Source organism: Macaca thibetana, chromosome 5, assembly GCF_024542745.1.
Source record: "Macaca thibetana thibetana isolate TM-01 chromosome 5, ASM2454274v1, whole genome shotgun sequence".
Lineage (NCBI taxonomy): Eukaryota > Metazoa > Chordata > Mammalia > Primates > Cercopithecidae > Macaca > Macaca thibetana.
In genome coordinates, this window is record NC_065582.1 from 31561461 (window position 1) to 31576916 (window position 15456).

At 40.9% G+C, this 15456-nt stretch overlaps 1 protein-coding gene across 15 annotated transcripts in view; it reads right to left on the bottom strand.

Moving 5' to 3' along the window:
• TMEM144 (transmembrane protein 144) overlaps positions 1-15456 on the bottom strand; it is a 90844-nt gene that overhangs the window by 22573 nt on the left and 52815 nt on the right. For all 15 annotated transcript variants that reach the window (XM_050789871.1, XM_050789875.1, XM_050789868.1 and 12 more), the window contains one exon: positions 1560-1641. In XM_050789871.1, the coding sequence (XP_050645828.1) occupies positions 1560-1641 (82 nt within the window). The remainder of the gene's footprint in view (positions 1-1559; positions 1642-15456) is intronic.

Consider the following 15456-nt stretch of genomic DNA (forward strand, 5'->3'; position numbering starts at 1 on the left):
TTGCCCAGGCTGGAGTGCGGTGGTGTGATCTTGACTCACTACAACCTCCTTCTTTCAGGTTCAAGTGATTCTCCTGCCTCAGCCTCTCAAGTAGCTGGGATTACAGGTGTATGCCACCACACCCAGCTCTTTTTTTTTTTTTTTTTTTTTTGTATTTTTAGTAGAGATAGAGTTTCACCATGTTGGACAGGCTGGTCTTGAACTCCTGACCTCAGGTGATCTGCCCACCTTGGCCTCCCACAGTGCTGGGATTATGGGCATGAGCCACCATGCCTGGCCAGCTGAAGTATTCTTGATAATATACTCTTACTGTTTTTGTAAGAGACAAGAAAGTAGTTCTGAATTCTTTGTTATGTGCTAAGTTAAGTTTTCCTTTGGCAATAACGGTTTCTTTCACCGTAAGGAGCTCATGATAAGTGTTTGCGTACCCATCAATCATGCTGTTTATGGATCTTTAAACGTATTGCCTAGAAAAATCTCAGGCAGTTAACCTACTGTGTATCTTTTACCAAAATGCATTTGTTTTATTATTTTCTTCCATTGTTTTGGAGGATGGTCGGGCAGGAGGTGTCTGGATCCCTGAAGCAGGCAAGGAGCCCTTTCCCAAAGCCAAATCCTCCCTTCTCCCTGAAACATTTCCCTGATTAGAGATGTCTGTGGATTAATAAGCCTCTTCTCTTTACACTTAAGCTAATTACTATTCAACTTTAGCATCAATTTAACTAAGGCTTTAGTTGATAAAAGTTTTGATAGGGGAAGAAGGAAAGGAGAAAAGATTAATTTTGAAGATAAGCACCCTGCGAAGGGGCAATACCCCATTGGGGGTGAGGAGCGCTGGATTCAGAGGGCAGCTGGATAGCACTGGCCCAGGGCAGACAGGAGCGATTTCTTGAGATGAGAAGGATTAGGGCCTGGGTTCATGGCAATGGGGCTTTGCCCTGAAGTCACTTTTGTATATGCAGCTGCTGACACTTGTGCTTTATCAGGTCCCTTTAAAAAGTTGCTCCTATTTCACTCAGATTTACTATTCCAGACTAATTTAGATTCTTCAAGGTCAAAACAGTGACTCCTATCATATTTTCTGTTTTTCACTTTGGGTGGAATGGGATACCAATTCCTACTCTCATACGACTTCACTTACCTTTCAGGGGCTTCCTATGGTCTATTCTGCCCTGGACCAACTTCCAAACCTCCTTCCTCCTCCTTTCTAAAGTTACTTTCACATTCCTCTGCAGTATTTAGGGTTCCTCTATTGTATGAATCTTTAAATTATTACAAAACATGGGGATATATATATATATAGATATAGATATAGATATATAGCTCACCTAGTAGAGATCTGTTAATCAAAATAAATAAACCTGTGTGCTAGCTGAGACGCTCAACTGTGGAAATACTGATTGCTACATAGACCTAGCCACAATAAATAAGCTTAGATATTTTACATAGCCAGGAGTGATGAGCAAATACCACTTTTTCATCTGTGTTTAAAATTTATGTATTTTCCATTTATCTTAATTTTATGTTTCAAATCAAATTGTCTCTCATACTATACTCACAGGCTCTGTTATTAATGGAGTGGTATCCACGGAACACGTGTTATTTGGTATTTCACTTTTGATGAACAAAAATATGAAAGCACTGCAAGGAAAATAAAGTTTAGTGATATTTGTCATAATACTGGTTTATATCAAGCTGCTTGATTTTTAAGAAAAAAACACACATCTTAAATAATCGGATCCTAATGATACAATGATTACTTTCAAATTGCCCCTTCAGTGGTCCTGCCGTTTTGCCAGAACTCCTATTCTCTCAGATGTTTCTCCTTTTCCTTAATTACAATGGGCTAAAGGCTAAACTCATAAGCTTTCCTTCCACATCAGATCTTTCCCTTAACTTTGAAATCACATTGTAAAAGAAACACAAATGAAAACTACATTGTGTCCTTTGTAGGGACATGGATGCAGCTGGAAACCATCATTCTCAGCAAACTATCGCAAGAACAGAAAACCAAACACCGCATGTTCTCACTCATAGGTGGGAACTGAACAATGAGATCACTTGGACTCGGGAAGGGGAACATCACACACCGGGGCCTATCATGGGGAGTGGGGAGAGGGGAGGGATTGCATTGGGAGTTATACCTGATGTAAATGACGAGTTGATGGGTGCTGACGAGTTGATGGGTGCAGCACACCAACATGGCACAAGTATACATATGTAACAAACCTGCACGTTATTCACATGTACCCTAGAACTTAAAGTATAATAATAATATAAAAAAACACCAAAAAGTAAAAAAATAACAAAAAAAAGAAAGAAAACTACATTGAAATAATATTTCTTAGCTATTATATTGACCAACTTCAAAAGTTGAACATCCTCAGTTGGACAAACGCTAGGGGACAGATACTCTTAGATACTGCTGGTAGAAGTGCAGAACTGTATGACTCCCACAGAGGAGAATCTGGGGTGATCTACTGAGGCCACCAGTGTGTCCACTCTTGACCTTACCAATCCTGCCCCAGGACCACTCACACAGGTACACGCAAACTCAGGTGAGGTGGCCTACATGGTCATACAATGGAATACTATGCAGCTATAAAAATGGAATGATGATGATATCTATGCTCTGATATGGAAAGATCTCCAGGATATAGTTTAAGAGATAAAAACATACATTTAAGTCTAGTGACATTTTTCCCTTTAACATCTCTCTCATAATATGCTATTGATGTCCTGTATCTTTGAAACAAATGCCTCACTTACTCTTGGCTTTTAAGCCTTGCAAATTTGTTAAAATATGTCAAAAGATTAAATTAACTTGAGAAGATGAACAACATTGGGATACTTTTAACATCTCTTTTGAAGTACTTTTAAAATACATTTGCATGGTTCAACATTTCAAACAAAATAAGCTTTCAAAGCATATATGACACTGAAATAGGGTAGGTAGCTAGGTACAGAAGAGTGTCTATCATGTGCTATCTTTTGTGTAAAAATTAAAATGTTCTAGTTAGGTTTCTTTGTTCAATCTCCTATTTGCTTCAAAACATGAATAGTTTCCTATTCCTTTCCATATGAGATTTAACTTTCCTTTTTGATTTTTATGGCTCTCTGCATTATGTTCCACTCAACGTATCCCAACATAAATCCTCGTATGGGCTTCTATGCCTGACCACTGCCTGCTCCAAGCTCTCTACCAACACCCTCCCCAATTTTTCACAATGACTTGCACCTGCTTCTCTTTCTTCCCTAGCTGGACACCCTACATACTCTGTGTCCTATCCAAACTAAACAAGAGTTGAAGTGTTGAATGTGGTTTAAAAAAAAAAAAACTTTCCCTTGGGCCAGTCCTCACTGAATCTTCCTTTTTGAATCCCCACAACACTAAGAATAGTTACCACACAATCTAGACCATTTGCCACAATGTAATCTTTTTTCTCTAAAGATTTTCTAATTCAATAGAAGCCAGTGCTGGGGTCCAAAAATGATACCCCAAATTACAGCACTTTGGCATGCTGAGTGCTTTGAACTATAGGAGATTGGAAGGCCTTAGAAGCAACCTCAGAAGGCAAGTCTCTCTCTGACTTCCTCACGCCTTGATGGCTTCCACTCACCTTTCTCCCACAAAGCAGACCACAGAAATTAGAATTCCTCTTCTCCAAGTTGAGTCATGGACACTAGAATCCCTCTTTCTCAAAGCCAGCCATGAAACCTAGATCAGTTACTCTAACAACTCCCAACCTTCCACTTTCTGTGTAGGAGCTGGCTATACAGAAATTCTCTGACCTACCTTGTCTAGATCATAAGACTCTCATTCCAGAGGGGTCCTGCTGCCTATCAAGGAGGAAGAAATACTACACAAAGAGACCAAGAAGAATCTGAACAGGCAGGTTTCGCTGTGTTTCTCCCCTCAGTCTATTACCATTAGATCACACCCTTTGTGTAATTACATTTCTACATGGCTATCAAATCTTGAAATCTAAGCAGAAAAACAGATGTTTTTTTCCCTGAGTCTTTGGGTCTTCAGGTTCCCATGTCATGCAGAACTTTGATTAAATTTTGTTATGTTTTTGTCTCATCAACCTGTCTTTTGTTATAGGAGTGTCAGCCATGACCTTTGTGATAGGGAAGAAAGGTATCACGCCTTTCCAGCCCTACAGTGGAAACCACATATCTCCTTCAGGGTCCTCAAGATATTTAACACGTAGTAAAATTGAATGCATAAAGCCTAATTATATCAGTATATTTAAATGAGTTATATATGTGGGTGTTTTATACGTATTCTATATATATATATTTGCACACATATATTTGTGTAAATATGTGTGTATTTCTGTGCGTGCATATTATATACATATATTTGTAAGGTTAATATTAGACATTAATTGGCATTTTGTTCTCAAAATTATACAATGAAAATCCTCTACTCTGTATAGACCTGTGCATTTTTCTAATAAACAATACAGAATGATATGTTAGAAAATACTTGAAAGCCACAGATAGGGTAGGTGGGACAAAGATGGCCAACTAGCAACAGCAGCAATCAGAGGGTCACATCAAAAAGAATGATAATCAGTGTGTGAATCCTTCACTGGCAACCAAGGTATCCAGATTCTCTCATCAGAACTGACTAGGTGGCTGATGTAATACCGGTCAGGAAGGAAAAGCAGTGTGGTCTAGTGGCCCACCTGAGAGCCACACAGGGCTTCAGGGCCCCCACCCCCCAGCCAAGGAATTGGTGAGTGAGCATGCTACCCAGCTGGGGAAACCATGCTTTTCCATGGAACTGTGCAACCCACAGATTGGAAGATCCCACTTGCAAAGCTACGCCACTGGGGCCTAGGGTCCCAACACTGGAGCCATGCGGATTCTCAACAGCCTCTCTGCTGGAATCTGCCTAAGCCTGCTGAGCTCCCGAAGGGAGGGGTGACTAGCACCACAGCTGCAGCTGCCTGCTGCCTAAACCAACTGAGCTCCTTGGGGAAGGGGCAACAGCCAGCACTGGGACTCATTACTGTCTAACACGCTAAGCTCCCTGGGTGGGGGAAGGGTAGCATCCAGCTCTATAGCTCCAGGCTATGCTTTTTCACTGCTGGAGCCAGGGAGGCTGGAGAGCTTGGTCCCCAAGAAGTGTTCCCCAAAGCCCAGCACACTGGCTGTGGCAGACTGTGGCCAGAGCACCTGTTCAGGCCTCACCCTGACCCATCCTTTCTCACTGGACGGGGCCTCCCTGCAGGAACTCCAACAACTCTAGCCCGAGGCTCAGGGACAGAACCCGAGCCTCCCTGGGCCTCCCTTAGGGGGAGGGTTGGCCACAGTCTCTGCAGACCAGCAGAGTTAGCCTTCCCTCCAGTAGTTCTGAGGAATCTGGATAGACCAGATGAGTGGGTTTCCCCCCAGCAAAGCTCACCCCCTCCAAAAGGGACAGTCAAAGTGCTTCCGTAAATGGATCCTGTTCCCCATGTCACCCAACTGGGTGAGATCCTCTGACAGGGGTTGTCAGACACCCTATATAGGAATGATCCTACTGGCATCGGGTTGGTGCCCCTCGGGGTCAGAGATCCCAGATGAAGGAGAAGGCACCCATCTTTGCTGTTCTTCAGCCTCCTTGAGTGACACCTCTAAGCGTGGGAGCGAACCAGATGAACGGGGCCTGAAGTGAACCCCCAGCAAACCACAGCAGCCCTACAGATGAGTGACCTTGAGAGAAGAGAGACAGACCTTCTTATATTGTTTTATATTGATTTACACTCAGAAAAGGAAAGAGGAGCAAAGCTAAAGGCAGTAGCCCGGCGCCTAGGAACCAGACTCAAAACCAAGAAACCAGACCTGAAACCAGGCCTGGGCCTGCCTGACCTAAGCCTGGCAGTTAAAGATCGACCCCCAGCCTAACTGGTTATGTTGTCTATAGATTCCAGACATTGTATGGAAAGGCATTGTAAAAATCCCTGTCCTGTTCTGTTTCGTTCTGATTACTGGTGCCTGCAGCCCCCAGTCATGTACCCCCTGCTTGCCCAATCAATCACGACCCTCTCACGCGGACCCCCTTAGAGTCGTGAGGCCGTCAAAGGGACAGGAATTACTCACTTGGGGAGCTCAGCTCTTAAGACAGGAGTCTTGCCGGATGCCCCCGGCTGAATAACCACTTCCTTCTTTAACTTGGTGTCTGAGGAGTTTTGTCTGCGGCTCCTCCTGCTACATTTTTTGGTTCCCTGACCGGGAGGCGAGGTGATTGGCAGAAGGTCGAGGCAGCTCCTTAGGCGGCCTAAGCCTGCCCTGTGGAACATCCCTGCAGGGGACTCTGACCAGCCCAAGCAAGGCGGATCCTGAGAGCACTCCCGGGTAGGCATTTGCCCCGGTGGGACGCCTCACCAGAGCAGTGTGTGGCAGGCCTCTATGGAGGATCAACGCAGTGGCTGAACACCGGGAAGGAACTGGTACTTGGGGTCCCGACATCTAAAACTTGGTAAGACTGGTCTTTGGAACTTGCCTACTCCGTTTGAGTGGAAGCTTGGCCTGATCACCCATGGCGTGCCTTTATCGGTTCTTTGGTTTAGTTTTGGTTTTGGTTTTGACTTGGTTTGAATTGCTTGATAGGACTCGTCTTGGGAACTTGCCCACTCCATTTGAGTGGAAGCGTGGCCTGATCACCCACGGAGTGCCTTTATCAGCACTTTGGTTTTGGTTTTGACTTGGTTTGAATTGCTTGACAGGGCTGGTCTTGGGAACTTGCCTACTCCATTTGAGTGCAAGCGTGGCCTGATCACCCATGGTGTGCCTGTATTGGCACTTTGGTTTTTGTTTTTGACCTGACTTGGATTGCTTGATACTTTGTTTTGGTTTTGATCTGGCTTGGATTTCTGGATACTCTGGTTTTGGTTTTGATTTTGGTTTGGTGTAGACTTCAAAAGTGTGTGTGTGTCCTCTTTACCCGTTCTTTGTTTTGTGGTGTGCATGTGGTGTGAGCTTGATGTTTCGTCTCGAAGAAGGATGGGTCAGGCACAAATAAGCCCACCCTACTAGGAACTATGTTGAAAAATTTCAAGAAAGGATTTAAAGGAGACTATGGAGTATTATGACACCAGGAAAACTTAAAACTTTGTGTAAAGTAGACTGGCCAGCATTAAAGGTAGGCTGGCCATCAGAAGGAAGCCTGGACAGATCCCTTGTTTCAAAGGTATGGCACAAGGTAACCTGTAAATCCAGGGCACCCAGACCAGTTTCTGTACATAGATGCTTGGTTACAGCTGGTTTTAGATCTCTCCACAGTGGTTGAGAGAGCTCCAGCATAAGTGAGAAGAGAGAGAGGAAGAGACAAAGGCAAAAGGAAAGTCAAAGAAAGACATAGTCGAAGAGAGAAAGAGAGATATATACAAGTAGTTAAGAAAAAAAAGTGTACCCTATTCCTTTAAAAGCCAAAGTAAATTTAAAACCTGTAATTGATAATTGAAAGTGTTCTCTGTAACCCTATACTGCTCCAATACCACTTTGTTGTCAATATAAACAAGGGCGTATCCTGAAAGCACTGAGGCCTTCCTATCAAAAATCCTTAACCCAGTAATCCACGGATGGCCCAAAAGCATTCAATCTGTAGTGGCAACTGCTTTGTTAACAGAAAAAAAAAATAAAAATAAATAACTTTTAGGAGAAACCTCATTGTGAGCACACCTCACTAGTTCAGTTCAGAACTATCCTAAATCAAAAAAGCAAAAAAGTAACTTATTAACTCAAAAATCTTAAGGTATGAGGCTATTCTGTTAGGAAAAATAAAAAGCCATCTATACCAATTCTAAATTAATCTGGACAAAACAAGGTCTTATTAATAGCAAAGGACAATTAAAATCCCAAACTTACAAGGTTTTCAACAAAAGTAAGGTTTGCTAAAAGTTAACAGTGTAACATGTATTATACTAACTTCTATTCTTGTGGCCTTAGGCAGTCTAGCTCATAGACATAAAAGAAGCTCACTTTAGAAGAGAATAGTTATCATCTCCAAAAAAATAAAAAAAAAAAAGGAAAAGAAAAAAGTGGGGGCGGAATTTATGTAAAAAGAGTATTATATGGTAAATTCTTGTCCTGAAATAAATTAACTGGTTGTTTAAAGAAAAAAATATTTGTAATAAGTCAGAAAGTTAAAGCATGTCAAAGAATTGTCTGTGAAAGCTGTGAAAGAGAAAAATGTTACAAAAAAGAATTTATGCAAGAAATGTAGTATAATTTAAAAGTAACTAGGCCTCCTGAATGTTAAACTAAAAATAATAAAAGTTTATGTGCAAGGTGTATAAAGAAAATAAAATATACTTTTGATAAAACAATAAGGAGGCATAATAATATAAATGTTTATCTACATTAAAAGGTTAAAAATATGTATATTTTGTTTTAAAGGTTTAATCACGTTTTAAAATATTAGAGAGAAAATTCTGTGTGTAAACATTGGCTAAAGTTATAGAGGTATCATCCAGTTTTTCTGTAAACTGGATATTAAAATAAAAGCATAGCAGGCTTTTTTTAAAGCACCAATCTGCTCTTTGCAAAAATTATAAAAGGTTAAAAAAAGTCTATAAAATCTTACTTTATGGTCAAACATTAAAAATTGGATAAATATGTCTACAAGATTTTATTAAAATTAAGTTTAACATTAATGACACACTAATATAAAGGTAAGATTTAGCTTATCTGGTATAAAAATCATACATTCATTTTGCTAGAGGATCATAGAAGTTAAAGACTTAAACTTTAGCAATTAAGACAGGATACCAAGATGCAAATGCCTGGTTAAAATGGATCAAATATTCCATCTGCACATTAAACAAAAGCAATTGTTATGCTTGTACACATGGCAGGCCAGAGGCCCAGATTGTCCCCCTCCCCACTAAGGTGTCCTCCAGTCAACCAGGCATAGGCTGCATGGTAGCTCTTTTCCAGGATTCTATAGCCTGGAGTAATAAGTCATGGCAAGCTCTCTCTGCTATATCCCGAAGTCTGGCACCCTGCGGGTCAGCCCCTGAGGGCCATCCAGCTTCCATCTCCCAACACTAAGTTCACTTTGTGTCTCTCATGACAGGCAGGAAACTTAGCATTCCTTGGAGACCTGAAGGGATGCTATGAGCTTAAGAATTTTCAAGAGCTTATCCATCAGTCAGCCCTTGTTCATCCCCGAGCAGACGTGTGGTGGTATTGTGGTGGCCCTTTACTGGGCACTCTGCCAAATAACTAGACTGGCACTTGTGCTTTAGTCCATTTGGCTATCCCTTTCACCCTGGCATTTCATCAACCAGAAGGAGAAAAAATAAGACATTGTAAAGTGAGAGAAGCCCCTTATAGGTCTTTCAACTCTCACATCTATTTAGATGCAGTTAGGGCCCCACAAAGAATACCAGATCAATTTAAAGCTTAAAATCAGATAGCTACAGGATTTAAGTCAATATTTTAGTAGGTGACAGTTAATAAAAATGTAGATTAGATAAACTACATCTATTACAACCAACAGCAACAAGCTTTTCATGAGTTAAAAGAAAAACTCATGTTGGCCCCAGCCCTGGGGCTACCTGGCTTGACAAAACCCTTTACACCCCATGTGTCAGAAAAAAAAAAATGGCAGTTGGAGTTTTAACCCAGACTGTAGGGTCCTAGCCAAGGCCAGTGGCCTATCTTGCAAAACAACTAGATGGGGTTTCCAAAGGCTGGCCCCCATGTCTAAGGGCCCTGGCATCAACAGCCCTGTTAGCACAAGAAGCAGATAAGTTAACTCTTAGGCAAAACCTAAACATAAAGTCCCCCCATGCTGTGGTTACTTTAATAAATACCATCATTAGCCAACAAATGCTAGACTAACTAGATACCAAAGCTTGCTCTGTGAAAATCCCCACATAACCATTGAAGTTTACAATACCCTAAACCCCGTCACCTTGCTCCCGGTATCAGAGAGCCCAGTTGAACATAACTGTATAGAGGTATTAGACTCAGTTTATTCTAGTAGGCCCAACCTCCGAGACCACCCTTAAACATCAGTAGACCGGGAGCCGTACGTGGATGACAGCAGCTTCACCAATCCCTGCCAAGTGACTCTGAAGAAGACGACAAGCCCTGCTCTAGTCACACTTGGAGGCTGACTGGTCCACGCATGGCTGAAGCATGAGGAAACTCATTGCAGGACTCATTTTCCTTAAAATTTGAACTTGTACAGTAAGGACTTCAACTGACCTTCCTCAAACTGAAGGCTATTCCCAGTGTATACATCAAGTCACTGAGGTAGGACAAAAGGTTGCTACGGTCCTATTATTTTATGGTTATTATAGTGTACTGGAACTCTAAAAAAACTTGTTTGCATAATATTATTCTATACAAGGTATGTAGCCCGAGAAATGACCAACCTGATATGTGTTATGACCCATTTGAGCCTCGCATGACCAGTTTTTAAAATAAGATTAAAAACTGAAGACTAGTGAAGGCTCCTAAACGATACAAGTAAAGTGTTAGCCAAACCAGAAAAAAAGAGAGGTGCTCAAACAAGTCACCTTAAAATTTGATGCCTGTGCTGTCATTAATAATAATAAGTTAAAAATAAGATGTAGTTCTCTTAATTAAGAGGCTATATGACAGAAAATAAGTACATTTATCGTAAATTAAGACTGTGTAAAAATAAATGTACATACTGGTCTTGTGTCATTTAGGCTACTTAAATAAAAAATGAAAAAAAATCCTGTCCACCTTCAAAAAAGAGAAAAGTGGCCATTCCTGTACCAGTAGTCAGTGGAACCCCTTAGAACCAGTAATAACTAACCCCGTTAATCCTCGCTGGAAAAAAGGGGAAGATGTAACCCTAAAAATTGATGAGGCTGTACTGGATCTTCAAGTAAATATTACAGTTTGAAGAAAAGTTTATAAACGCTCTCCTGAGCCAGTATTTCAAACCTTCTATGATGAACTGAATGTGCCAGTACCAGAAATTCCAGGAAAAACAAGAAATTTGTTTTTGCAATTAGCCGAGCATGTAGCCCAGTCTCTCAATGTCACCTCATGCTATATATGTAGAGAAACTATAAAGGGAGATCAATGGCCATAGGAAGCCCAAGAATTAGTACCTACAGACCCAGTTCCTGATAAATTCCTGGCTCAAAAAAAATCACCCTGATAGCTTCTAAGACCTAAAAGCCTCAATCATTAGACAATACAATATAGCAAGAGTGGGGAAGGACTTCACCCTTCCTATAGAAAGATTCAGCTGCCTTAGGCAAAAACTGTATAATAGTACTACAAAAACAGCCACCTAGTACAGTTCAAACCATACTAAGAAAATCCATTTAGTAAATTCCCAAAGTTGCAGACCGTTTAGGCCCACCCAGTATCCCTCCGGGACTGGACAGCCCCCACTAGGTTATACTGGATATGTAGACATAAGGCCTATGCTAAGCTACCTGAGCGGTGGACAGGTAGTTGTGTTATAGGCACTATTAAACCATCTTTCTTCCTAATGCCCATAACAACAGGTAAACTCCTAAGCTTCTCTGTCTATGCTTCCCGCGAAAAGCAAAGTGTAGCCATAGATAATTAAAAAGATGATAAACGGCCTCCTGAAAAAATTATACAATACTATAGGCCTGCCACTTAGGCACAAGATGATGTGTGAGGATACTGGACCCCCATTTACTTGCTCAACCAAATCATATGGTTGCAAGCTGTCTTGAAGATCATCACTAATAAAACCGGTAAAACCTTGACTGTTCTGGCCCGGCAAGAAACTCAGATGAGAAATGCTATCTGTCAAAATAGATTGACTCTCAACTACTTGCTAGCAGCTGAAAGATAATTTTGTAGAAAATTTAACCTTACTAATTGCTGTCTACACACAGATGATCAAGGGCAAGTAGTTGAAGACATAGTTAAAGATATAACGAAACTGGCACATGTGCCCGTGCAAGTGTGGCATAGATTTGATCCTGAGACCATGTTTAGAAATTAGTTCCCAGTACTAAGAGGATTTAAAACTCTTATAATAGGAGTTATAATAGTAATAAGAACCTGCTTACTGCTCCCTTGTTTGCTACCTGTACTTCTAAATGATAAAAAGCTTCATCACTACCTTAGTTCACCAAAATGCTTCAGCACAAATGTACTATATGAATCACTATCAATCTATTGCACAGGAAGACATAAGAAGCAAAAATAAGAGTGAGAATTCCACTAATAAAAAGTGAGAGTCTTAAAGGGAGGAAACGAGAGAAGAGAGACAGACCCTCTCATATTGTTTTATATTGTTTTATATTCAGAAAAGGAAAGAGAAGCAAAACTAAAGGCAGGTAGTCCAGCACCTAAGAACCAGACCCAAAACCAAGGAACCAGACCTGAAACCAGGCCTGGGCCTGCCTGATCTAAGCCTGGTAGTTAAAGATCGACCCCCGGCCTAACTGATTATGTTATCTATAGATTCCGGACATTGTATGGAAAGGCATTGTAAAAATCCCTGTCTTGTTCTGTTTCGTTCTGATTATCGGTGCCTGCAGCCCCCAGTCACATACTCCTTGCTTGCTCAATTGATCACGACCCTCTCACGCGAACCCCCTTAGAGTTGTGAGCCCTTGAAAGAGACAGGAATTGCTCACTCAGGGAGCTTGGCTCTTAAGACAGAAGTCTTGCCCAATGCTCCAGGCCGAATAAACCACTTCCTTCTTTAACTCGGTGTCTGAGGAGTTTTGTCTGCAGCTCGTCCTGCTACAACCTTACCATTGAAGAAAAAATAACAGAAAGCAACAACAATAGCATCAACAACAACAAAATGTCCCCACAAAAAACCCCATTCAAGGGTCAGCAGCCTCAAAGATCAAAACTAGACAAACTCATGAAGATGAGAAAGAATTGATGAAAAAATGCTCAAAACCCAAAAGGCCAGAGTGCCTCTTCCCCTCCAAATGATCACAATGCCTCTCCAGCAAGGGTGCAGAATTGGATGTAGGATGAGATGGATGAACTGACAGAAGTAGGCTTCAGAAGATGGGTAATAAAAAACTCTGCTGAGCTAAAGGAACATGTTCTAATCCAATGCAAAGAAGCCAAGAACCTTGATAAAAGGTTGGGGGAGCTGCTAAGAAGAATAACCAGTTTAGAGAGAAACATAAATGACCTGATAGAGCTGAAAAACATTGCATGAGAACTTCGTGAATCATACACAAGTATCAGTAGCCAAATCAAACAAGCAAAAGAAAGGATAGCAGGGTTTGAAGACCACCTTGCTGAAATAAAGCATGCAGACAAGATTAGAGGAAGAAAGAATCAACAAAGTCTCTAAGAAATACAACACTATGTAAAAAGACTGAGCCTATGATTGATTGGAGTACCTGAAAGAGATGGGGAGAATGGAAACGAGCTGGAAAACACACTTCAGGATTTTATCCAGGAGAACTTCCCTAACCCAGCAAGACAGGCCAACATGCGAATTTAGGAAATACGGAGCACACCACTAAGATACTCCATGAGAAATCAACCCCAAAACACATACTTATCAGATTCTCCAAAGTCGAAATGAAGGAAAAAATGTTATGGGCAGCTCAGCTAAGAGAAAGGCCAGGTCACCTACAAAGGGAAGCCCATCTGAGTAATAGCAGATCTCTCAGAAGAAAATCCATAAGCCAGAAGAGATTGGGAGCCAATATTCAATATTCTTAAAGAAAAGTATTTTCAATCCAGAATCGCATATCCAGCCAAACGAAACTTCAAAGTGAAGGAGAAATAAAATCCTTTCTAGACAAGCAAATGCTGAGAGATTTCGTTACCACCAGGCCTGCTTTCCAAGAGTTCCTGAAAGAAGCACTACATATGGAAAAGAAAAACCGGTACCAGCCACTGCAAAAAGACACCAAAATATAAAGACCAATGACACTATGAAGAAACTGCATCAACAAGTGTGCAGAATAACCAGATAGCATCAGGATGACAGGATCAAATTCACATATAACAATATTAACCTTAAATGTAAATGGGATAAATGCCCCAAATAAAAGGCACAGACTGTCAAATTGGAGAGTCAAGACCTATCAGTGTGCTGTATTCAGGAGACCCATTTCACATGCAAAGACACATAGAGACTTAAAATAAAGGGATGGAGGAAAATTTACCAAGCAAATGGAAAGCAAAAAACAGCAGGGATTGCAATCCTTGTCTCTGACAAAACAGACTTTAAGCCAACAAAGATCAAAAAAGATGAAGGGGATTACATAATGGTAAAGGGAACAATTCAACAAGAAGAGTTAACTATTCTAAATATATATTCACCCAATACAGGAGCACTCAGATTCATAAAACAATTTCTTAGAGACCTACAGAGAGACTTAGACTCCCACACAATAATAATGGGAGGTGTTAACACCCCACTGTCGATATTAGACAGATCAACAAAACAGAAAATTAACAGGATATTAACAGGGATATTCAGGACTTGAACCCAGTTCTGGATCAAGTGGATTTAATGGACATTTGCAGAACTCTCTACCCTAAATCAACAGAATATACATTCTTCTCAGTGCCACATAGCATTTATTCTAAAATTGATCACATAATTGGAAGTAAAACACTCCTCAGCAAATGCAAAGTGAAATCATAGTCTCTTAGACCACAGTGCAATCAATTAGAACTCAGGATTAAGAAATTCACTCAAAACCACAAGATTACATGGAAATTGAACAACCTGCTCCTGAATGACTCCTGGGTAAAAAAACGAAATTAAGGCAGAAATAAAGAAGTTCTTTGAAACCAATAAGGACAAAGAGACAATGTACCAGAATTTCTGGTACACAGCTAAAGCAGTGTTAAGAGGGAAATTTATAGTACTAAATGCACACATCAGAAAACTAGAAAGATCTCCAATTGACACCCTAACGTCACAATTAAAATAGCAACAGAGGCAAGAGCAAACTAACCCAAAAGCTAGCAGAAAACAAGAAATAACTACAATCAGAGCAGAACTGAAGGAGATAGAGAGACACACACACACACACACACACAAATCCCCCAAAAAATCGATGAATCCAGGAGCTGGTTTTTTGAAAAATTTAACAAAATATATACACTGCTAGCTAGACTAATGAAGGAGAAAAGAGAGAAGAATCAAATAGACACAATAAAAAATGATAAAGGGGATATCGCCATTGACCCCACAGAAATACAAACTACCATCAGAGAATACTATAAACACTTCTATGCAGGCTGGGTGCAGTGGCTCACACCTGTAATCCCTGCACTTTGTGGAGGGTGCTAAGGGGGGTGGATTACTTGAGTTTGAGATCAGCCTGGCCAACATGGTGAAACCCCATCGCTACTAAAAATACAAAAGTTAGCCAGGCATGGTTGCAGGTGCCTGTAATCCCAGCTACTCAGGAGGCTGAGGCAGGAGAATCATTTAACCCAGGAGGCAGAAGTTGCAGTGAGCTGAGATTGCACCACTGCACTCCAGCCTGG